Consider the following 24863-nt stretch of genomic DNA (forward strand, 5'->3'; position numbering starts at 1 on the left):
CAAGTATCCTTGAGTTCGTTCCTCTTCTTTTTCCCATTTTGAGTGAAAACAGAAATAGTAGCTAGTAAAAAAACCCAAGACTTTCAGATTATTTTAATACTAATTTCCAAAGTCAACTTTGAAGCTTATTAAACCATTTAATAGATATTAAATGATAATAGCATTTTATATCATACATGGATGGGGTGAAGAGAAAATTCCCAATCTATAATTAACAGCTGTTAATTTCTGCCAGACAACCTATCACCTCTATGCCACAAACCGATTTTTGACAGTTGAGTTAAAAAAAAAAGATAAAGGAGGCAGATCCCTCCAGCAAGGAAAGGTAACTCTTTGGGGATAGTTCCTTACAAATTTTATGTAAGCCTAATAAACATTTTCTTTTGATTACTCAGAAGAAATCAAGATATATCACCTAGATTAAAATTCAGAAATAATTTTTCTAGTCTAAGACTTTAGACTATAAGAAAAAATGGGTGGAGTTACAGTTACAGAATTTCTGTTTTACATTTCCTTTTTCCAGACCTAAGAAGTCAGGTAGAAATTCCCAATGTTTCCTCACCTGAGCAGTAAAATTGCTTTGCACAGGGCTAGGAAATGTTCTCCAACACTACTTGTGAAAACTGCTGACTAACCAGGATGATTCTTCTTGCTGCTCCCACAGAAATTTGGAGACTTGGCTGAGTCACATGTCTTTGAAAAAAACACACTCTTGTACTCATGACTGATGGGACTTATGAGAAGTAAACTGCTAAAATACCCAAATAATGAACATACTCTTAATCCATATCTCAGTAGAAATCTCAATTAAGGACGATGGGAGTATCAGCACTCTTGACACTAGCTTATGGGTTAGAAAATCACCAGGTCAGATCCACGGTTAAGAGGTTTTGATTTTGTTCCTCTCCAAATCCAGTAACTGAGGCAAGCAAGCCTAACTGGAAGCAGTTTGGAATGGCCCAAAGCCGCTCGGGGAGACTAAGAGGAAAAGAATCAACTGCCCAAACGTAGCTGTGTAGTGGCATGTTAAGTGCATTAAGTTACCCCATCTGCCTGTGTCTGAAGGAGGCCAAGGGACTCCTACAAGTCTTTTACCAGATCTTTCTGCCTCAGGTAGATGTCTCAGACACTTCAGGACATCTAAAACGGCTAACTAGACTTCAGGTGACATGTCTCAGCCTCAAATGGCATCACATGCAGAAGCAAAAGAAAGCCTCTATCTCTCCGCAGGTGGAAAATCTCCCCACTTCAGCCACAGTAAAGGTATGTGAAACTCCACCTGTCTGCTATCTGTGGAAAACTAGTAGAAAAAATAAAAATACAGAACCACAAAGCAGCAAAGACTCCTCATTCACACACTGCTTCATTAACAACTCATTATATCCCACCCCTTCATTGCTGATCCACAAATAAAGCAGTATTTTTACTAGTATAATTTCATCTCAATTTTAGCAGATTTTAATATAATGCTAACTAAGCCTGTGAAGAGACAGCTGGTTTTCTTTTTTCCTATTTGCTTTTAAAAGAGCCAAACACTACACTATTTTTAAAAAATCAAATACTTAAAGGGATCAAAAATGCCATCATTAAAGTTGCCCTGCAACTCAAATTCAGATCACTGCACAAATATTAAGAACTGGCTTAAGGCTTGTAGCTATGTGCTCACAGAATGTGAAACAATTTGATTATATTATCTTAGCTTCCACAAAATGCCTGCCCAGCTTTCCAGATAGAAGCAGCTCAAACATATATTCACCTAAAGTAACGGGTGCAGGGATGGGGGCTTGGAAAAACTGCAGAATCATAGCATGGACATTTAGTTATTAGCAGCTAACTGCTTGAGTAACGACACCACCTGCCAGGTGGCTTTGGTGCATTATGCATCTTCGGAGCACTAAAGCAAGCGCTGGGAGACTCTGCTGTGCATCAAAACCGCTCATGTCAATTAGATGCAGAAGTAATGGGAGACTTTGCCAAAAGCCTGTGCTAGGAAATTTCTTTTACAATAGTAGATTGTCCTCTCTTCCCTTAGGACATTGTTCCCATGTTGTAGGACAGTGGGGATGGTCATGGCCATTACTGTTAACAGCATAAGGGCTGATTCCTTCTCATCACAAGCAGAGTATAGAAGGCTTAGAGACACTGTGAAAACTTCCTTAAAAATCAAAGTATTGAAGAACAAGAACGTTTACCACTTTTTGTATAAAATCAGGAAGACGATATTAAATTTCATTTTTAATTTTACCTCTATTTGAAAATATAATCCAGAAATTGTTTTTCTTCACAATAACTATTGTAACTTTAGAGATTGAATTACATTACTGTCCAGTGTGGGTGTGTTATAAATATTTTATTATGCAAATATCTACAGACAACATAAAAAAGGATTCTGACAGAAAAAGAAAATCAGACCTAACTTGTTCTCTTCCTCTCTTGTGATATTATTGCCTGAAAAAGCACCACTGCATCCAGAAAGCAACAGTATAGATTCCCTGACAGAAAATACAGAGTGAATCCAGTTATGAAACTATCTCTGCAGGGGAAGAGAGCAGACGAATAAAATGAGAGGAGAGTAAATGGCTAAAGCTCCTAAGTAATGCATATAACTAAGTACAAACATTATTTCAAACTTAGTTTTATTTTTTAATCCATAATTTATATTTTATCATGCTCTTATATTTTTACTATGTCTACTTTCTATATGATTATATTTTCCTAGCTTATTTTTTTTATGATTCCCCAGTCTCTATTACTGAGAATGTTACTGATAATATTTGCAACTTTAATGTTCCTGAATTGCACAGTGTGTTAAACTGATATCGGAAAAATATGCATAGGCAAAAAATAACAGTTAAGGGGCAAAAAAAACCTAGACAACTAAGCCTGGCAATCTAAAAACTTTTTTTCAGTTTATGTAGTATTTGTTTCTAAATCAAGCTTTGCTTACAAACCCTTTTTGGATCTTATTCACAGTGATCAGCTATATCTATATCTATATATGTATATAAAATATTCTGATACTATTTAAAACTAAATTATAATTTCACATGAAAAAAAAAAGGTAGTCATCATTAGGGTTTTCTTAATCTACAGCTCTCACACTCTTCCATTTTTGTAAGGAAGTCTAAAATTGCTTCACAATGTTAAAGTTTTTCAAGAAACTTCAGTTATGGAGGAGGGAGATTCATGCCCACCCTACACCTCTTCCACTCTTAAGAGTTAAAATATTTAATCATTTTTAGCTTCTCTGGAACTTTCTCTCCTCCATGTCTTACACTTCCTCAAATATTCTCCTACTATATATATATATATATATTTAGCTTTAGCTATTAAGAACTCAGTTAATATTTCAGTTCATCAACTACTGTATTTTAGGCATTTTTTTGACACAGATGCAGTGCTTTGACACTGATTCTCTTGTTTCTGGATCCTTCAGTATGTTTGGAGAACAGTCTTGTACGGAGTGGCATAGATGTGGCCTTTGATTACAACTTGCGTGTACTTTAGCGTGGGTTTGAATTCTGTGTTGTGAAGTTGCCTCCTAACATCACTAGTAACTTGCTTCAGTTAAGAGGAAAGATTCAAAGGAAATGTTATGAGAAGGAAGAAATATTTCTTTATGGAAAAAGAAAATCAGTAGGTGTGAGCAGAAAATTTTAAGTGGATTGTGCAATTTTAAGGTTAATGGGACTGCTCCTTCCATTCTTACAAGAATTGAGTAAAAGAATCAGAGTCTTAAAACCTTCCACTACATCACATCCAGGCATTCCAATGTTATTGCCTTCCACGCTGCAAGACAAACACACACACACGTATACCCTGCTGATAGATTAGAAATAGAATCTATTTTTGTTCTACTCTTTGAAGTGAATTTGAGGCCAGTTTCAGGGCTCTATGCTAGGTCATTTTTTTTTTTTTTTTAGAAATGACTATTTCCCACAACCAGGAAGTCGCAGAATGACTGACGACATCCTCCTGCGAGGCAATTCCCAAGTACTGGAATCCACCAGGCTTCTGGCCAAATCATACAACACAAAAAGAATGTGTAACTTTCACAACACAGTTTATGTGAACATGGCTTAAAAATGCAGCAAAGGTATTCAAAAGGTATTTAGATTTCACTTTCACATGGCTCAAGTCTTTCTTTTTTTCTGTTTTCTTGACTTGGGACAACATGCTAAGCTTTTTCTTTCTTAGAAACACATAGACCCACTGTCCTTTGGATCACATGCAGTAATTACCCATTTTTCCCCAAAATAAAGTCAAATGTGCTTAGAGGAACACTGCACTGCCATTTAAACAAAAAGAGAAAAAAATACCCAAACTGCAAAAACATTTACGTTATCCAGAACACTAGATGGGCAAATTTATTTTAGAGCTACAATATTAACCTTAACTGCTTTGTAGAAACTGGTACATCTCCATAATTTCTCCAGGTTATTTCATGACAGGAAAAACAGTTCTTAAGAGATTTTAAAATCATCATTAACATCTTGTGCTGCTGCATATGAGTAATTATGACAGAAGGCAGTGCAGTTAATATCTGACCATTTTGGTGTTATGGGTGCATGACAGATCTGAAGTTTTCCCAAAAACATCAGTAAAGTGAAGACTGTGCTCTGAAAACTACTGCTTGTATTGTCTCCATGACATGAGCAATGAAAGCCAAGGAACTATGGTATATCAATGAGTTCTTGTACCCTCTCTCAATCCTTCCCGAAATTCCAGGTGACTCCTGGCTTTCTAAGTGTTTTCATCTGCGCTATCTAAGATCTTCCTAAATTGTAGGCAACTAAATAAAGAGTCGGAGAAGACACCTTGATATATTAAAATATGTGAAGGGTAATTCTCACAGTATTCTTATGTGGCCTGTTTCAGCACAAATTTAGAGGAGGTTCAGATCAGCATCTCACTGATAGTGAATAACTGTAAATGATCTTTGACAAGGACTTGCCAGTGAAAGCATCGGATGTTCCATGATGAGTCATGTATAAAAATAAAATATTGGAGAGAGAAGGGAATCTGTTTATTACTAAAGGTAAAACATGTATGTACCTTTCTGAGTGGACAGGGCACCTCTCAGAATAATCAGAATTTTCTTGATTATTCTGAGAGATGCCTCAGAAAGGCATCTCTCAGAATAATCAAGAAAATAAATTTGCCAATCAAGTAAAAAAGAATTCATTGATGGTTTCCATTTGAAAGTAAAATTATCAGAAGCAGATGGAGATGAAGATCGAGGTCGAGCTAGAAGACATTCTACACACGGATTAGAAATTAATGCAAGGAAACTCTCTGACACCCCTTTAACCCAAGAAGACAATGCAAAGTGATGACCTTTTGGAAAACGTCCAGAATTCTAGAAAGTGAGAAACACTGAGAAAAAAATCACTTAACCTTCAGAACATGAAAATGAAAAGGAAAAAGAGTCTTAAGGTTCTTTTAGCCCTAAGGATAGTCTATTTTTGTTGTACATTTTAGAATTCACTTCTGTTTTTGGTAATTACACTTAGTGTGTAGATCAGTATATTCATGCAGAGGGCACGTTGTGGATTATGAGAGGTCCAAAATAAACAACGGAACATAAGCAAAGCAGATGTTTATTTTGTGCCATATTTGCTAATGAATAGGGGCAGAGGAAAAGGTCTGTCTCTCTGTCTGGACTATTACATAGTCCAAATGTAAATATTAGAGAATATTTGACAATATCAGAAAAAGTACCAGCTTCAGCTAAAAAGACTTATTTAATTTCAAACCTTAGCCTGACAAAAAGTGAAATGACAAGCCCCAGTTTGGAGCTAGGTGACAGACTGTTTTCAGTCACAGGCCTTTATTTTCATTTTTTTTTTAATCTTAAGTTTTAACTTATTTTATCACCAAATGTCAAAACTTCTATTTTCTTGATATTCACTTAAATTAACAACTATCATGTTTCTTTTCAGAGAACATCTGTTATATACTTAGGATCAATTCTGCAAGCACCTAAGCGTATGCTTAAAATTGAATAATTTAAATTTAATTTAGTTAAACTACATGCTGGAATGAATCATATGTTCAAATATTTCAAAGACCGAAGTCTTTGGGTGAATAAATATGTGCTTTCCTGGCGATGGCTGGGCCAGTTTACAATGCAATCCTCTTAAGAGTAATGGCTACCTCCTTTCAACTGGTAGCTCACTCATTCAGGTACATCTTATTTCTGACACTCAAATTAACTCAGCTAATTTTGGCTGAAATATGTTAGGGAAGGTCTCAGGAGATACCCTGATGACAGAATTTGTGGAGTATCAGTAATTTCCAAAGAAAAAGGAATGACAAGCAATAAAGTTAGTGACCTGTTCAGTTTGCAGTGATGGAGCCGGAAAAGGGCAAGTTTCCTTCCTTCTTGTGTCTCACTAGAGCTCGGGTGTGATGGAAGCTGAAATGTTTAAATTTAACTTCATTTTTAAATAATAGTTTTTCTTCATCCAGAGTAAACGCGTATATTATTTTACGTTTATCCTAAACCTCCCTGTAAATAGCTTAAGCTAAACTATGATAAGATGTTCCCCTAGAGAATGGTTCCACACAACTGTTTAGTAAAATGAAAGGAAAAAAGAAAAAAAAATAAAAATGAAATAAAAAACCTAAGAGTGTGGTTTCATGACCAGCTTAATCTGATCAAAGACTGACATTGTCACAAGGCTGTCCTTCCCTTTTATAACCCTGGTTATCCCAGCTGTCCCCTGTTATGAGCTATTGCCTTCGTGGCTACTCTAGAAGTATAATCATCAGTTGAAAAATACTATTTTTATAGGATTTCACTTCGTTTGGATCTGTAAACTGAAGTGGCTTTTCCCAGCATTGCATGTATTGGTAAAAGGGAGTGAGGAGGAATATGCAGCTAAAGATAGAGAGGGCACTCTATGCCTGCCAAGGACAGTTTGATCTGAGGTAAGTATAAGCTGAAGTCAAAAAAAAATACAATTCCATTAGGAAAAGATCTGAATTTACAGTTTGCTGCAATGGAGATGTGAACAGTGTTTTCTCTCTTTCCTCTGGACCCTTCCATTTGAACAGCTCCACTAGTTTTTGGACTTGGATCTCCGCTAGCTTAACCCCCTAAGCCAGGCAAAACAAGTGTGTGTATTTTCAGTGGTGCTTGGGAGTTGAGGAGCTCACGAGGGGCCTGCTGGACCCCAGCGCTGGCCAGCCCGTGAAGGAGATGCTGGAGAGGAGCATCCCTGCAGCAGCCGCAGGGCGCGCGGACGTGCGTGTGCAGGGCAGCTGAGCGGCCTCCGCGGGGAGCGCGCCGACACACGGCGGGACGGCTCCCGAGAGCAAGGCACCAGCTGGGGAATCCTGCTGGAACCTTCCTAGAGAGCCGTGAATGTGACTTGTTCAGGAGCTAAAAGTATACACTGGGATATGCAGGCAGAGAATGCAGCCAACCCAAGCAGTTTCCAGCTTTCCGGGTTAAAAGGAAAGACAATTGGAACGGACGTGAACCATTTGAGAAGCCAACACTGTTAACCAAAGTTTGACACACTTTAGCTAACACCCACTTTATCCAACCATTATGTATTAGTGATGCAATTATGTAAAATAACGGATATAGTCTCATTTCGTTTTCTAAGATATTTCCCATTCTATATCTTTTCATAAAAATAATTTCATAAAAATAAAAATATTTACAGAAGCGATGTATAACTTAATTGTACAAAGGATCATTTGACTGTTATCAACATTAGAAAATCTCCTAACAATTTTAATCGACAGTGTTAGATAAAGTATGTTCTTAGTTACATGTAAAATTTCTTTTCCTCATTTTTTTTTTCCTGTAAATGCCTATTTACGATGGATAGAAATACCCGGAAATAAATACCTTTCCTCAATACACTCATTCAGGAGCAGATTATTTTCTTTCTCGTGTTGATAATTTCTTGGGATACTCCTTTGGAAATCAAACTTCCCAGTCAAACATGGTGGGAGGCGAAATTAATAGAGTAAACGATGTGTTGAGAAATATTGAATTCTGAAACTGGTCAGACATATATTCTAGAAGCAATATATTTAGTTACATAAATTGTATATTCATATAATAAACAGAATTATATAAATTATATATTTATATGCAAATAAATGCTTAAATGAAGCATTTCTTTCTAAAGTAATCACAAAATATTCTTTGTAATAGTTGCATTTTTCAATGAGTGAAGTAGTAAGGTGTTTTAACTACTGAGAGAGAGTATTTTATTTAAGAAAATAAATTATTCTTGCACATAGATAAGATACAGAAAAATACAAGTAGTGTATGACCAGACTCCTCTGGAAAACCATCACTCCATTTCTGCAGAAGCTCCATCTCCAAAGGGAAAAAAATGCAGATCTGGAAGTAATTATAAATTACTGCAGTGCTTGGGGAAAAACTAAGAAAAAGTTTACTCAATACTAAATTTGCTTTTGAAAATGAACTACCCTGAAAAAAGTAGGTTTTTTAATTGTATGGTTTATTTAAAAGATCTGCCATACAAAGCAGCAACGCATCTGTGACAGGCATAGCTAGGCTGAAGGAACAAAGACTTGCTAATCAAGTACAGATCTTGTCAAACATAACACATCTTCATCCGTTTTATGTTAAAATAGACTAAATCCAAATGAAAACGCCTGTTTCATGAAAAGTGAAAATCATTAGATGTTTACTATAAATTTCACGTTAAAAAACACATGTCAAGTTCAAGAATGTATATTTGTAGTTTATACAAGACATATAAAAAAGAAAATCTCAAATAAACCTAACCTATAGTCTAATAAGTGGGTGATAACAAGAAAAGGTTGGGAGGAAGCACATTATGGTATGAGAGATGGTCTGAAAAACAAAGACTATAACTTTTTTCTTCTTCAAACTCACAAATGATGCACTATCCCTACAGGAGTTCCTTTAAAACTTAAAATGTATTTTTCACAGAAACTCCAAATTCCTTTGGGGGAAAGACTTGATTGCATATCCCTCAGAGTCTAAAAGGCTGCCCATATGAACTGAATTATCCCTGACATGTACCTTCAGACATTTGTAATGTGATATTTCATGTAAATTTAGACCATACCTTGGACCTGAGCCGCTGGCAATGTTGAGTTTATTCAGGAGCTCAGATAAGAAAAAAAAATCTGACATCCTTGCTAATCTGTAGTCGTTAACATGGAATTTCCAACATAAAGAGCATAAAAGCATCTAATTTGCTGTAGCAAATGAAAGAAAAACAAACTTTGCATTTCCCTTTCCTTTTCCATGTCTAAAGTTACTCTGTTCTGTGCACACAAAATTCTACTTTTCAAAGGTCATTAATGCCGTCATCTATCTTCTGAATGACACCCATTTCAAACCCCTCCATCTACATAACCTGTAGAATGCCATTCAATTTGAATATGAAGGATTTACCCATGTCAGAAAGAGAAGCCCTGGTTACACCAGATTTACTAAAATAAAAAAAAAAACACAATACACCTCGTCTTTCCCTTCTGCTGCACTCAGTTCATGTTATGGAGAAGATCAGCCCTGTCTGACTTCATCTAGCCATGAGTTCATCTCATTTCCTGAGGACACTAACTCCTAATCTCCTAATTCCTGGTTAGTTATATACCGGATTATGTTGTTGTTTGCCTGTCTGCCATTCTCTTTCCTTGTAGCTACATTACAATCGTGTCTTATTAGTATTTTTGTAGTATTTACCTGATGTTTTAAAAAATGAAATAGTTTAAGTAAATTTTTCATGCACATGAGTGGAACCGCAGGCCTGACTGTTCAGGTGCCTATAGGATGAAACACAAAATCCTGTAGAGACGGAATTTACAAAAGTCTCCTGTTTACAATTGGTAAAGAGGAGGGGAGAAGGCAACTTGCACCCCTACAGCCCCCTATTGACCGTTTGCTACAGGAACACGCAGTCTCACTCCATGAACCATGTTAGAGCATTAGCTTCTTAAGTACTTGGTAATAAACAGGCAGTAGGGGATACTATTTTTTTATCCTATCTTTAGTAGCTAAGGAAATTACCATAGAATATCACACGGGGTATCAAAATTTTAAGTGGCGATTTTCTCAATTAATTGAGTAGATGGAAAAGAGTTCTCTCCCACACAAACATTAGAGAATCTAAATAAATGGTCAAAATTTCAAATGATTAGACTCTTAACATTATTTCAGGTATACAATGAAGCTTATTTTTAAAATAGTTGACTCTTTTGAAACAATAAGTAACTTGTATAAGGGTCATAAAATACAAATTGATTTAGCTCCATTTGTTACATAGCTTTACTGGGATGTCTAAAGAGAAAGCATTGCAGAAAGAGCTTGAATTTCTCTCTCTTCCTTTCAATCAATATCTGAGGCAAAGTTTCATCTCTAGGGCCCTTAATGGCAGGAATTCCTGGAGCCAGCAAATGAGTAATGTTAAACCTATGATTAGATGATGAGGCCATCAAAGACACTAGACCCTAATGTTACATTCCGCTTTATTCCTGAGAACTGCAGTAAAACCAAAGACGAAGGACGAAAGGATTTCAAGTTATTCCTTCCCTAAAGTAAGGGTTTCGAAAGCTCTTCGAGAAGAAACAAACAAACAAAAAATTTCATGACATGAACATAAGGCTTAAAAGCCTTCTTTTCGGAATTTTCCCGCAACCCAGGATTTAACCATTAGGTAACAAATTTTTCAAATGCCCTGCAGGAGGAGGTTTGAAGTTCAAACCCCACCGAGGGTTCCTGCCAAGGATGTATTTTTCTTTTTCTTTTCCCTAACCAATATCCATCTTGGCTAAGAGAGAAAAGAGAAAAAAAAAAAAAAAAGGGAAGGAAAAAAAAAGGAAAACAAGATCTAATGATTTCCTTATGACACAAGCCTGAAGAAACGCAACCTACGGTCGGGCAAACAGCAGGTAAGTTGGAGCCCCCTCCTCCAAATTCAGTTGTAAATGTTAATTATTTTCAGATAATTCCTGAAAAGTAGATCTTCATTTTAAGTGCCCTGAGAAACTGACTGGGTTTTAGTGCATTTTTGTGCATACTTTCAATATTCACAGTGAATGGTCACATAATCTACCAAGTGTTTTTTCTTGCTAATAATATAACAAGTAAATCTCGATATTTTATATACTAATCTGATATGTGTTTAACTGCTATTTTAAATCTGTGGGAAACCTGGTAAGTGATATACTGTTAATAAGTCTTTAGAGAACTGTAAAATATTGAAGTTATGCAATTATTTGTCTTATATAAAATGAGCAAAAATCTTAAATGTCTTGAGTGTTGACGACTCATTACTGGTAATTTAAGGTAAAAAGTTATAAATAAATGAAATTATGTATAATACTTCACTTCTGTAAAAAAGAAATTAAATTAAAATTAAGATGTAAGCAAGCACTATAAAATATTTTACTTTTGATTATTTTAATTGTGATTCTAATACAAGATCCTAATTGTTTCAGATTTTTCACAGAATAACTACTACTATGCTAAACAATTAGCACAGCATGGCTACAACGTTTTAAGAACAGAAATGTTCTGCTGGTATCCGCTGGTTCTTGAGGGCTGTTAAAACCATGATCATATATAAACCAGAATCCTATATAAAATATGCAATAATTTGTGCCATTACACAAGTAATAATGTCACTCGAAAGCAAGACATTTAAAGTTACAAATTCAAAGACCAATGTTAACATATATTTATGAAAACATTCTATTCATATATTCTAAATAAGAACTGGCTTGAGAAAGAGTTCATACACAGAAAAAGTAAATAATATACATTCTTCATACATTCCAAAGAGCAAATGCATACGTCCTTTGTATACCCTATGGATATAGAGATACTACATACTACTTGGAAAAAATACATTTTATTTTGGAAGAGATTAATTTGTACTTCCCTATCCTGAAATGGACCCAGTTCTTAGGTTGATAGGAACCTATCACTATGCAAAGAAATTAATACAGTTAAAAGCAAATAATTCTTACCTGTGAACAAAGGAGCATAACAAGTTCAACCACTGAAGTACTCGACTTCATACAAACCAGACCTGCAATAAACAGTCAAAAGTGAATTTAAAAGATTGCTGATGCTTAGTTATTACACCTCCATGGTCTTAGTAATTCCATAAAACGTCTGTACTTTCCGTCACTCAAATTCACTGAAGTAAGTTTCAAGAACAAATATCTTGAGCATTACAGATTCAAACACATCTGAATGTTCAGAAAGCATCAAAGAATCACCTGAAATAATCTGTACCAGAAGCAGGCCAGAATACTTTTTAAGAGAGTCTTTTTAGCATTTAACTCTGTTGACTTTTTTAGCAACCCCCTCCCCCCCAATAAAATGTTGTCCAAAGCAATTTCATAAATGCCAAATATAAAAAAAAATCTTTGAAAATGAAATCTTGTAAATTCTTTAGAATAACCTGATCAGATACTAACAGATAGTGAAAGAGGCCTTTGTTTGGAAATTATTTACATTTTCTTCTGGTAATTAATTTTCTTGTAATCGAAAGTTTGAACATTAATGAAAGCGGCATTCCTGTGAAAACTTTTTTTTTTTTTTAATTAAAAAGTGAAATCCATAGTTTACAGTTTGTGTTTCTTAAAAGGAGCCTCCAACCAAACTATGCAATTGTTGCTCACTACGTGTACTTAATTTGAATAATCATAGAAACATTACCACTACTGTCAATACTTGTTTGCAGCTTTGGAAATGCAAATTTACTTTCTGAGACAAGGATATCCTATCTTTGCAAATAAAAGATGCATTCTAAAAAGACATGAAGGAAATTACATTTCTACCATTAGCTTTAAATGTAGGAGATTCTGTTCTCTAAAATCATGCAGGCAATACATTGATATGATGGGTTAGGGCATGAGACCATTTTGTTGTGTTATAAAAATGATAAATACACATCTATAAAGCTTACAACGAAGGACTAAGCAGCTTGCTGAACAGCAAACTGATGTGCTTTAAGTAGGATTCCACAAACAGTGATTAGAGACAGAAGCCCTCCTACACAATAGCATGTATATTTATTGCGGGAAGCGGATAAATACCCTTTTGTGCCCATTTTGCTAACAACCCCATCCTTATTGTACAGTAACACAGAACAAGCTGTAAGAGGCCACTCGGATTCCATTCTATCAGATATATGAGCAGACAGTTAACTAATGAAATAAGAGGCAGATGTGAAAAGCTCATTTAGGGAGACAATTGCTGTAATTGATCAGCTCTTCTCGTGCTCAAGTGCTAGAGGATCAGAAAGATTAATGGGATACTTATCAACCTGCAGGCTACCTCGACCGCTTGAAAGCTGACAAAGAAAACCCCAGCAGAAGACCAAACTCTCCAGTTAAGGCAATGCAGGTGGCAAGAATACAGCAAATAGTTTATCATCAAATGTTCTGTGTGCTATTACGAATCCACCTCACGTTCTGTAAAACTAAGAGAAAACAAAACACCTTTTCCATCAAAGCCCTTTTCCAAAATGAGACTGTAGGTCCCTAAAACGTGATTTAGTCAAAACAAAGCTCCTTCCCGTGCTAGTCTCCTAAATTTGCAAATATCTTTACCTTCTAATTATATATCAAAAAAAATATCTCCAGAGTGAGCATTACACACAGTTATGGAAAACAAAGATAAACCAATTAAATTGCAAAAAAGATTTATGTATTGGCAGCCATTTTTCTGAAACATTAACAGGTTTCCGAAAAGAACAGAAAATTGGATGACAAAATTTAAACGCACGGACAGAGTGTGCCCTTCCCACACTGAATGAGAAGTTCTTTACGTTCAAAGACACGTGGCAGCAAGAACCAGCTAGGATGAGCTGCAGACAATGTGGGAAAAGTTTGGAGCATGCAACAAAACGAACACGTCTAAAACGGCACCAAAATAGGCCCAGGCCTCACTGCTACCGCCCAGGTAACAAAGATGCTCTGCCCTTAGCAACAGAAATGCTGTGCACAAAATAAACCTGTATTCCCTGGAGGAACCCACAACTCCTTACTGCAAAATTTTCTGTTTGCGACAATAAGAAGGTTTATAGACTAGACCAAACTTTCTTTTAAAGCCGGCTTATGTTACAGCATGAGTAGACAGCCCTTTGACCTAAAATTGATGCCTTTATCCATTTGTCTCTACATCTCTTGGTAACTTTTTGTATATGCCAGCTATTCTATGGCAAGCCTGCATGGAGCAGTCCAGCAGGAAACAGGAGAACTAAATGGATTTGGGGGAAAATCAGGAAAGGAAAGAGAAGGCCACAGAACCCACAACTGATAGCACACCAGCACACCCATCAGTTGTAACCCACTTTTTAATTGCCTGCTGATCAAATAACCCACTGATGGGAGCCATTAATACCTCTCATCACCAATCGCTTTGGGAATTCGGTGTTGTAAGAAGCTGGTCTTCAGGTCAAAAAGAAACAAATAAACAACCCCAAAATGTAGCAATTTGCACATGTGAAAACAGAGAAGGAGCTAGGAAGGCCTCATAAAAACAGCTCAGGGAGACTCAGATGGATGCAGAGAATTCCCTCTGCAGAGAGCTCAGCCTAAAGCAGAAATAAAGTGTGCAAGTCTGTAGTTATAAATAAGCAAAGATAGGAGCAGCCATAACACAAAATGAGGAAACACAAATTACTTGACGGGATGGCAGAAGGAAACAGAAACTGCATTGTGTGCAGTGTGCTCTATTCACCACTTTTTTCTTTCCTTTAAGTATTCATAGCATATATTTCTGCAATCTGTTTTACTTGAAGCAAAAGGAAACATTCATAGCAGCACTCGCATCAGAGTCATGAGCTTCCTGCTTATCATCCTCCTCCTTGCACTTCAGGGGCTCCATCCACGCAAATCATACGAGGGTCCCGTACGTGTGTCCTCCATCCTATGCTCCATTTCCTCCTGCCCAGCTGCCAGGAGTGGAGGTTTTATGTCCCCTGTGCTTCTTCCCGTCTTTTCCTCTTCATAATTAAACAGGCAAAGATTTAAAATAAAAAGAAGAAAGATTTTTTTTTTTTTTCTGATACACAACTAAGCTTCAGAGATATAGTGCAGGCTCAAGAGATAAAAGCAGACCAGAACTCAAGGAGGACTGATCCATTTATACCTATTATGGAAAATCTGCCAGAAAGCAATCTCTGGCTTATGAAGATCCCACATAATCAAAAACCGTAGAAATAAGTTAAGGAAGAATCATTATACCTGTCCTGTTACACTTATACATACATAGATGAGACGTAAGACCATTTTAATAATCTTTCGTTTTTAAATTTGCACGATCCTCTATTTTAAGAAGTCTGACCTGTGTTAAGAGCCCCACTGCTTTAGGCTGGGCACAGACACTTGGGGCTGATTTCCTTCTTTGGACCGCGTGCATGCTAGCAGACAAAAAGAGGAAGAAGAAAATAGCTTGTTCCCATTTTACAGAGAACAGAGAAGGCAAAAATAGGCTGCAGTATTTTCATAAATTCAGAATACAATCAATTCTTAACGCCCAAATGCATGGATAACTGTACCTATTCTTCCTCTACTTTCACAGTATTTCATAGAGATTTTTAGTGCACAAAATTTTATTAATTTTAATATAATAGGAAAGAACAATGATAATGAGCTTTGAAAAATAGCGACTTCTCTAATTGAGGCTAACCACAAATCTATTTCAATTTCTCTTTCGCCCTGCTTAATTCCAGTAGTAAAAATATTTGCAATTCAAACTAAAATTGTTGCCTGCATTCTTCAGCTGTAGATAAGTTCTTCCTATACCATCTGTATCAAATGCCATTAAGGAAGCTAATGCAATTACTAAAATACAAGTGGATATTTCCTGCATACAGCAAGGTTAAAAAGGTCACTGTTTCACTGAACAGAGTATGTGCTCTTTATATTTGCTGGTCTTAGTACTTTTCTTCATGGTCTATTCTCAGTCCATTAAATACAGGCATCAAAATGCAGCAGTTTGATGGCAACAATGACCACATATATGGATGCAAAAACCGGGAGCATCAAGTGCGTGACCTTAGCTAATCTGGAATAAATGATGTATGCCTGGCAATTATCTTTAAACGCTCTGGTTTACATGGCTTCTTTTTTTTTCCAGTGTTCCTCTGTTGCCTCGAAGATATGCTAATTATTTCTTTTCACTATGACTTATTAATGTCTAAAAAAAGATTAATTTCAAATTTACTATTTTAGTCATGCCTGTGGCATTAATGAAATCACGGGTTCAAAACCTCAAAGTCACCATGCTGAACTAGCCAATCAATGTGAATTTCTATTTTGAAGAAATACAAAGTAGGCTGATAAAATCGTTTAAAAAAAATCCTTATGAAATAAGATCATGTTTTTGAACTTCTTTTTATTATTATTAATACAATGTGTGTATGAGTCTAACTGAATACCACTACAATTTCATCTGGTCTTTATCAAGGTTTGCCTGCATTTTCTTTCAATGATTTTACTTTATGTTAACTTAAATCCTTACTGGAACTGGAATCAATTGTAATATTAGCAAAAGCAAACGTTAAATGTTTTATATCTTGTGTTGAACTTAGGAAAAAAAGATGCAATTAACTATACTTTACAACCTGCAGAAATGTCTCAGTTATAGCTTCTACTTAACTGGAAGTCTCGGGTATGGCTAAACAAAAACTTTGAGAAAGTTTGCTCAGTTTAACCTGGTTCACAAAGAAAACTTGGTCTTTACTCCCCTGTGACATATCATAAAACCAACAGAAGTTTTAGAAAAAAAAATACAATGAAATAAGGACATGCTGTTACACGCATTATTTTATTAATATATGAATAGTGCATGAACTTTATTTATATACAACCATAAGACCCTAAAGCTAATGAAAGGATCAGAAAATGATAACATTCTCTTTTTTTACTTAAACACTCTTTTTCATTTCATTAAGCAGGCTCTTTTCTCTTTTCTACTGATGGAGCGTATCAGCCAGCATCAAAGTATCCTTCCACAATCCCTTCTGCCTCATATGCCAAGGGACAGAATAGCAGTTTTCCACAGGTAGTTACCTCTCACCATGTGCACGTCCCCCTTTCCATTACATATAAACATTTCTTAGGAATGTTTCTGGTGACGAAACAAATGCATGTTTGCGGGTTGGCAGTATTGAATTTACAAAAATGACCATTATATGGCTGGATTTGTTTGCTTGTTTGGTAGGTTTTTTTGTTTGTTTGTTTGAGTTGTTTTTTTTTTCCCTTCAAGTGGTATTTTTTTTCCTTCAAGTTTTTAACTTCTTGCAAAAATGACTTCTGCCATCAAAATCTTATGGCAAGTAAGGATCCAAACCCGGATTCAAATTCATGGTTTTAATCATCTATAGTTGCTGGTGAGATCACTACAGATCTGTAAAGAGATACTGTGGAGGAAAAATATAATAGTGAAAAGACTGGAAGTAAGTACTATATCCATAAAAATATTAAGTGAAATAAGAGGTTTTCTTATCCAAAGCAAAGTGATTTTTTGAAAAGAGGGGTTATGATCCTTTCCTAGAAGAATAAAGATGTACCAAAACTACACGAAACCAAGAGAAGTAGGCAGTTTTCCAGAAAAAAAAAAATCTAATTTAGCAGTTAGCAATAAGGAATATAGAACGGACATGATTTTTTTCATTTTCAAATGACTTAGAACACAAAAAATGGCACACTTCTGGATTTGGTAAGATTATAATTCTTCTTAAGGAAGGTGATATCAAGAACTGAGAAGGAAGGAAAATGGTATTATTCCTCCAAAAGCAAGATGTTTATTAAGTAGAATTCAGTGTAGTGAAAGATTACATTCAGAACTGGTTTCAAAATCAAACCTACCTCACATATTTTGCAGACATTTAAATTACATTAATGGTCTTAATTTATGAAACGCAAAGGTTGGTAGATATTCCGGAACTGCAGAAAGTCTGCAGAAGGAAATCACAGCCAAAATGCAAAATACTTACAACTTTACTCACACTAAAGGAAATGACACGCCGTTCCAAAGAGCACACACTTCTTAGAAATAGCAGTCAGGGTTAGGGGTATAAGTATAAAGTTATTTTTAAGATCTTTGGTTGTTACATAACACAAATGCAATGTTGTTTCTATAGGTTACCCCACATCTAGAATCGGCATTTGCTATGAATCTAGAATTGGGTTATTAAAACTTTAAAATATTTTCAGAAATCTTGCAGTTTGCATCTTAAATTGAACATTGCAAATGAACACTGATAGGTCAACATAAATATGAGATTTTAATCTTTTCAAACCCAACTCTAACTGTTGGTTCATTTTAACTGGAGTTGTAAAATAAAAGAGATCCTAAAACAAGGATCATAAAAAAAAATCATCGCAATGCTATGTAACAATTTCATAAATTATTTTCTCAAAGTAAGACAACCTTTACATTTTCACCATTCTAGTTACTAAAAAGAAGTGAGGAGTATGAAACGTCCAGAAAGAACCACAGAAGGGCAAAAAATTCTTTGAAGTTTTCTATAGGAGCTGGATTTATTACAATGTACACAATCTATTTTTTGAAATTATGGACTTTTACATTGTGATGCCCTGAGCTGGAATATTGACAAAACTGATGTTGATGCCACACGGCTCTGAAGAGCCTTATAGCAACATAAGGAATTTGCTCAATTTTCCATCAGTGTTAATGGGATGCACAAACAAATTCTCCTTCATCAAAGAAGAATGAGATTGCTTAATCTACAAAACAAAATCCACCACCATTGTTCCATTTCTACTGTCATTAAGATTTTCCAAACTGATCATGTTTACCATCTAGCATCTTTCCTTATTTTTTAACTCCACCAGCCATCTTTTCTGATTTACTCAATATCTGCAATTGTTTTTCCTTACCCTTCTCTTAAAAACAGTATCTACTCGGATAGTTTTCAAATATCTGATGTGACACAGTGAAGTAATACACTCACCCAACTGATTTACCAGACCAGATCTAAAACTGATGTAAATCTATCCTGTATCAACTGAGAACAGTATCTAATCAACATTAATGACAGAAAATTATTTTTTTCATATGAAAGAGTAAAATGTAAAAGCTAGCTATAAGATATCAATTTACTCTTAGGTGAAGCAGACATTTTTTGGAACAACACAGTACTCAGCACACATTATAATTTAATTTAGAGAACAAATGTGGTTCCATCTCCTCCAAAGGCCTCTTCTAGCCAACAGGTCAAAACTACAGCACCATTGATCACACTTCACTGCAGCTTATCAAACTAAAACACTTGGCACCATGGAAGCGACTCTAACATTGAACTATTGGTTTTCTGTTCAAATCTACTTCAGTTTCAGATGGACTTGAGTAGCTTTTTGCAGGGATGGAAGCTTGGAACAAACTGAAAAATATACTGCATCCTTTCCAACTGGAAAATCCTTACTTATCTGAAAGGAATCTCAGTAGAGGCTATTCCAGACTGTTCTCCAATACCCATCAGTTTAATGTGCAAATGAACACAAGATCCTGGAGTCTCCTGGTTTCCCCTTCTATTCTTACGACATCACCATTCAGTGAGCTCAAGCTGGTGGCCCAAACGTTACCCTGGATATTCTATCACAAGGGATGAAGTGAGGAAAAATGAATGGGAAAGAGGCATTTACAAATTAATTTACAATATAAAAAAATTAAAAGATTTTTCAAGTTCTACCATGCAGCAGTCTCTCAAGATGCCATTCTTTTCCTCATCAAGTTATCATTTCGTGACCAGAAGTGAACAAAAATTGCTAAATAAAAACAAATGATATCAAAGAAGTTGCTATATATTTAACACATCTGAAGAAACGCAGCTATTCTGAAATTTTATGTTCTATTAATGTCTCTCAGGGTTTTTTTTCTTGTTGAAATGAAGAATATCTATCTCTCCTTTCTCTTTTTTTTTCTCCTTCCTTCTCCTCCCTGTGCTACAGAAAAGATTTTTTTTTGAAGAATTACTTTGACAGTAAATTATGTGAATTATTTTCAGTCAGAGCATTATTTCCATGCTCTAAGGCTAGCATTCATTTACACATTTACTAGACTTATATGATGCTTTCTCCTCATCTTGAGAACTTCTTCCAGTTCTTTCCCTAGCTATCAAAAGGGATATCCTAGACTAGGCGGATAATATATAAGATACAAAATTACAGTTTCAAGAATACCATGCTTTTCTTGAAAATGTATTAAATGTAAGTAATTGTATGTATTGCTCCATTTTTTTTCGTTAGATGAGGAGTTTTATTTTCCTCCTGAAATTTATCTACTCTTTGCTTGGCTTCAGCCTATAACTCATTCCTATTATTCGATGCCTTATTTTCTCTGCTTAAACCATTCTTTTTTTTTTTTTTTGGCTTCGCTTTTCTTTAAATAAAAAAAATTTAAAAAAATAAAAAGGTTTTGCCTTTTCCATCCTTCTTTCTACTCCTTCCCTCTATGCTTTGTCACACCTTTTCCAGTTACCAGGGGGCACATCACCATCCTGCCCGGACACAAGTGAAATGGCAAGTGTACAGCGAATGACAAGAAAAGGCAGGCGAGAAAAGGCCAGGCTGCACAGCAGTACAGCCACTCACTCTTGACCTGTTCTCCCTGCTGCTTTGTGGTTCTTCTCTTTGGCAACCTTGTGGCCATACTGAGATGAGTGAGGGAACCAGCACAGCTGCAGATACGAAGTATAACAAAAAATAGAAAGCACTCATGCAACTTCCTAAATTTCTAAGGCCAAGAGGACAGTTATTTTAACTTTGCCTCATCTCCTGAGTAGCATAAGCCTAACTTTTGTACGTAGCTGAGCAAATTGATGGCAAACTAGTATTTTGTTTAGGTAATGAATGTTGTCTGAAAATTCAGTAATAGAGAAAAAAAGCTGCCTTTCCATGCTGGATTTTGCTGACCTTAGTTGGCAGCCATCGGACCTCATTCTTATGCTGAAGCCCTGCTGACAAATGGTAATCATTCTAAAACAGTGTCTCTCAAAACACAAAACTGCACCACAGTTACAGTATTCTGAAATAACTTGTATTTCTTGTATTTCTGTTTCCTTTATTTCCTTGACAGTAACATTGTTACGGGCTCTCCCTAGGCCTGCTTTGACATCACTTTACCATCTTAATTTGACATCCCACAACTGTCTCTATTCTCTGACAAATTCTTTCAGTGTGAGGGTTTCCCACTGCAAGGCACCACTATTAGTATATAAAAAAATGATCATAAAGTTGCACATAACATCATACCAAAAAAAAAAAAAAAAGACGAAGTATAAGACAATATATATGTTTAGAAGGATTTTTATTTTAAGTAAATGATAGCATAAAGCTACAGAACATAGTAAAGAACAGCTTCTTTTCAACTGCCTTTCAGTCCTTGCCAAGATGATACCAGATCTGCAGGAAGATTGTTATCATCAAAATAAGTCAAACTTGCCGGTTCATTAACACTTGTGCTATTGTAACACTTTTTTCTATCAAAAGTGAAACTTAAAGAAATACTTATTTATAAAACCTCTCAGTTGAAGATATCTTCTCAAGGTGACTCATCCAGGAGCTTTTGCAGAGCACTCTTGGTTTATGCCCTGCAGGTATGGGAAGTAGCACATTCATATCCAAACAGCAGAAGTGCCTTTAAATCATCAGGACAAGCATAGGGTGTTTAGTTAAACCTGGCCACCAATTAAAAGGTTTCAGTCTGAATCACAGGAGCAGGTGACAAGGAGACACTGAGTTAAGGAAAGCAGAAGGAGAAACTGTGACCTGTCCTAACGAGATTAATTGTGCAAAGGAGTTGGATGCAGAGATCAGGCTATATGGAAAAGGATTATTAAACTCCACCTTATGTGAAATACAGATTTCAGGGCAAAATCTGATACAGAGATGTTACTTGCACTCTATAGTTTATCAAAGCTAGGTAGTTCTCTGGAAAATACTGCTGGTATAATAAAGTAGATTGATTCCGTTTTTAAGCCGTTCGAGGACCAAGGGTGGGGCAAATACCAGCCTAAGTGTTTCAAGTCCAAAATCAGGCAGAGTCCCCTGCTGAGCTCTGGATGATGAATTAAGTGGAATAAGAACCGGAGAACCTCTGCCTGTGGGGAGCTTCAGTCACAGCATGAACATCCTGTAGATACTGAATACCTTTTTGGCATACCACCTCGTTTTTCTTTGGGCCTGGACAGTAAAGAAGAAAATAATAAGGGGAAAAAAAAAAAGGTAGCTGCTTTTAGGAAAAAAAAAAAAGTACAACTTAGTTGAGTGTTACAGTGCAGGACTGCTGTATGGCTGATATGATGAGTCCACCTACAGGCTATGTCATGGTAGTGCTTGCATATGTAACGAGATTTCTCAAGAATCTGTTAAAAATTAATTGCTTGAAGCAACATGAAATAGCCCTCTTTATTTATTTTTTTTCATGGATGTGGTAAAGTTAAAAAAAAAAAGAGAGAGAAAGAAAAAACAAAGAAAATGATTTGCACGAAAAGTGCAGGTTAGCACCAAATGGCCGATGGAGGGACATCTGGCCTTGATGGCATAAGACAAAGGAGAGAAGACTCTTAAGTTGAGGAGGGTACTTCCTGCTAGAGTTTTAAGGCCAAAAGACCAGTCCTTACTAGGCCTTCCCTGCTTGTAAAGGGAATATTGCCTTTGGAAAAAAACAAGTGTGAGGAAGTGCCACCATGGCTGAAGGTTAAGCGTGATCTGAAGACCACGAACAAGCCCTTTCCCTACAGGCTCCAATATTCTCTTCAATCTTTCATGCAACTTAAAGAACAAATACTGGCAGTGTGGTCTCCTAGTGCTATATATATGTGTATATCCATATATTCTAGTAGCACTTTTAACACTACTTTAATGATTACAAGCTTTTAGCAGCTTCTTTGTAATCACGGAGAGCTTTCAATGCTTCTTTCAGCAAATCTTACTCCTCTATTTAGCTACAAGTACTTGTTTTCCTGAGAGTATGTATATATATATACATATAACTGATGCATCTTAACATATTCTGCTCAATATATGTGATTTTAAACTTTAAAATTAATCTTATGTTTTCAGTCATTTTTTTTCTTTGTTGGCAAGAAACAGAAAATGAGGACTTAATACATTTTGGACTGTAAAGATGTCTTGATTGCTACCTAATGTAACAATGATGGCACATAAAATCTGAGTGCCAACAACCATTTCTACCCTTAGGTTACACTTGGACCACACAAGCCAGACAAAGGAGAGGGCATGAGCAGTTAACCTCTGGTACATAGTCTAATATATCTTAGTAAGTGTCCAATTCATTAGACAGGGATAGAGTAGCTCATATGTGTAATTAATTATTGGCAGGTTCACTTTCAAGAAGGTGCCAGATGCCTTGCATTTTCTAGTTCCTATCTGGATCTCTGATCTATAATGTTTCCTGCTGTGTTAAACATCTGCTCAGAACATTCTTCTGTGTACAAAACTTCAGCCAGTCAAGAGTTAAACCCTCAAAATCAAATGTATGTGCATCCTGTTCACTTTCTAGGATTTACAGGACATGCTCTTAAAGGTGTCATAAATGAGTATTATATAAAAGAAAAAGTGTTCATTAACTCAGTGTGGAGGTTGTTACAGTTTGAAGATTTCCTTGTGTATAGATAGCAGAGATTTTTGCCTTGGGACTTGGTTTTCAGTTCTTCCATCAAATGAAAACATTGGGATTTGTCTTGATAGTATCACATTCTAAAAAACAGCATGAAAGTTGTAAAGCTTCAAATCTTGATCCTGCAGGAATATATGTAAATAAAACAGGCAGGTTTGAATATCCACTTATCCTTTCATCATTCCATTGCTCCTACCATCCAGACTTCCGGAAACACAAATATTCTGGGAAACCTTTCAGTAAGACATTGAGCTAGTCACAGATAGAGAATAGAACAACTGACAAATCAAATTCCAACAGCCTCTGAGTAGCAGTCTGAAATAAACAGTTGGTTTCTATTTATGAAGGGATTACACCCCATGCAGGTGGAATTTCAATCAGAAGCAGCATTTTAAATCCATTGGAGGATTTCAAGAGTTTTCCTGTCTTGTTTAAAAAATATTTATGATTTTCTGCATAGTGGAAAAGATACCCCTACAAATTCCATCACCTGTAGAAATTCATGAAAAGCAAATATCATCCTCACAGATTGAATGTGCAAATATCCAAAGGCTGTAACAATATAACTATACTAAATTGTTCCACTTAGTGGTAATAATTGTTTCAAACTTTCTGAAAAAAAAAATCATCACCATCCAACTTAATTAGCTAAATAGGACATGTTAAAAATTTTCAGATAGCAGTGTGATTTCACTAATATCTTTCTGAAAATGTTTTTGTTGAAAGATAAAAAGAAATCTATGAATAGAAATTCTACCTCCTTCACCCAACTAATTTGCGAGCATCATACGTTAAGAAAACCAAACTCAAAGGCTTGGATCAGCCAAAGATTAATCAACTCACACTGAACTGCCTGAAGTTGGCAGCACGATCTCTTATCAGACAAAAGGGTGTACACTGAGACAACTGGAACACAAGGAAAGGATGAGGGGTGGCAGTGACAGAGGGGAAATGTGCTAGGAACTCCTTAGCCTTGAAAGGCAAGTTCATGTTTCTGTAAAACCCACAGAATCTGTAAGCTAAACTGATCCTTACCATGCAGGTTAAGCACATTCAGCGAGGCACCCCATACACAAGGCACATTCGTTCATGCCTGTCTCCCCACACAAACATTTTAACATTCACTTTGATTTCTAATAGGGCTTCCCTGATGCCTAATGGAGCTAAATTCATCCTGTGCTCTCTCTTAGGCTGCAGTTACCCATCAGTGTTG

General features: G+C 36.0%; 1 protein-coding gene across 5 annotated transcripts in view; it reads right to left on the bottom strand.

The window, feature by feature from the left end:
- The window catches only part of NBEA (neurobeachin), a 460133-nt gene that overhangs the window by 234777 nt on the left and 200493 nt on the right, over positions 1-24863 (bottom strand). For all 5 annotated transcript variants that reach the window (XM_088522208.1, XM_088522209.1, XM_088522210.1 and 2 more), the window contains one exon: positions 11995-12056. In XM_088522208.1, coding sequence (XP_088378334.1) covers positions 11995-12056 — 62 coding nt within the window. The remainder of the gene's footprint in view (positions 1-11994; positions 12057-24863) is intronic.

Source organism: Tinamus guttatus, unplaced genomic scaffold, assembly GCF_059628265.1.
Source record: "Tinamus guttatus ecotype Peru unplaced genomic scaffold, ASM5962826v1 Tinamus_guttatus_pri_ptg000150l, whole genome shotgun sequence".
Classification (NCBI taxonomy): Eukaryota; Metazoa; Chordata; class Aves; order Tinamiformes; family Tinamidae; genus Tinamus; species Tinamus guttatus.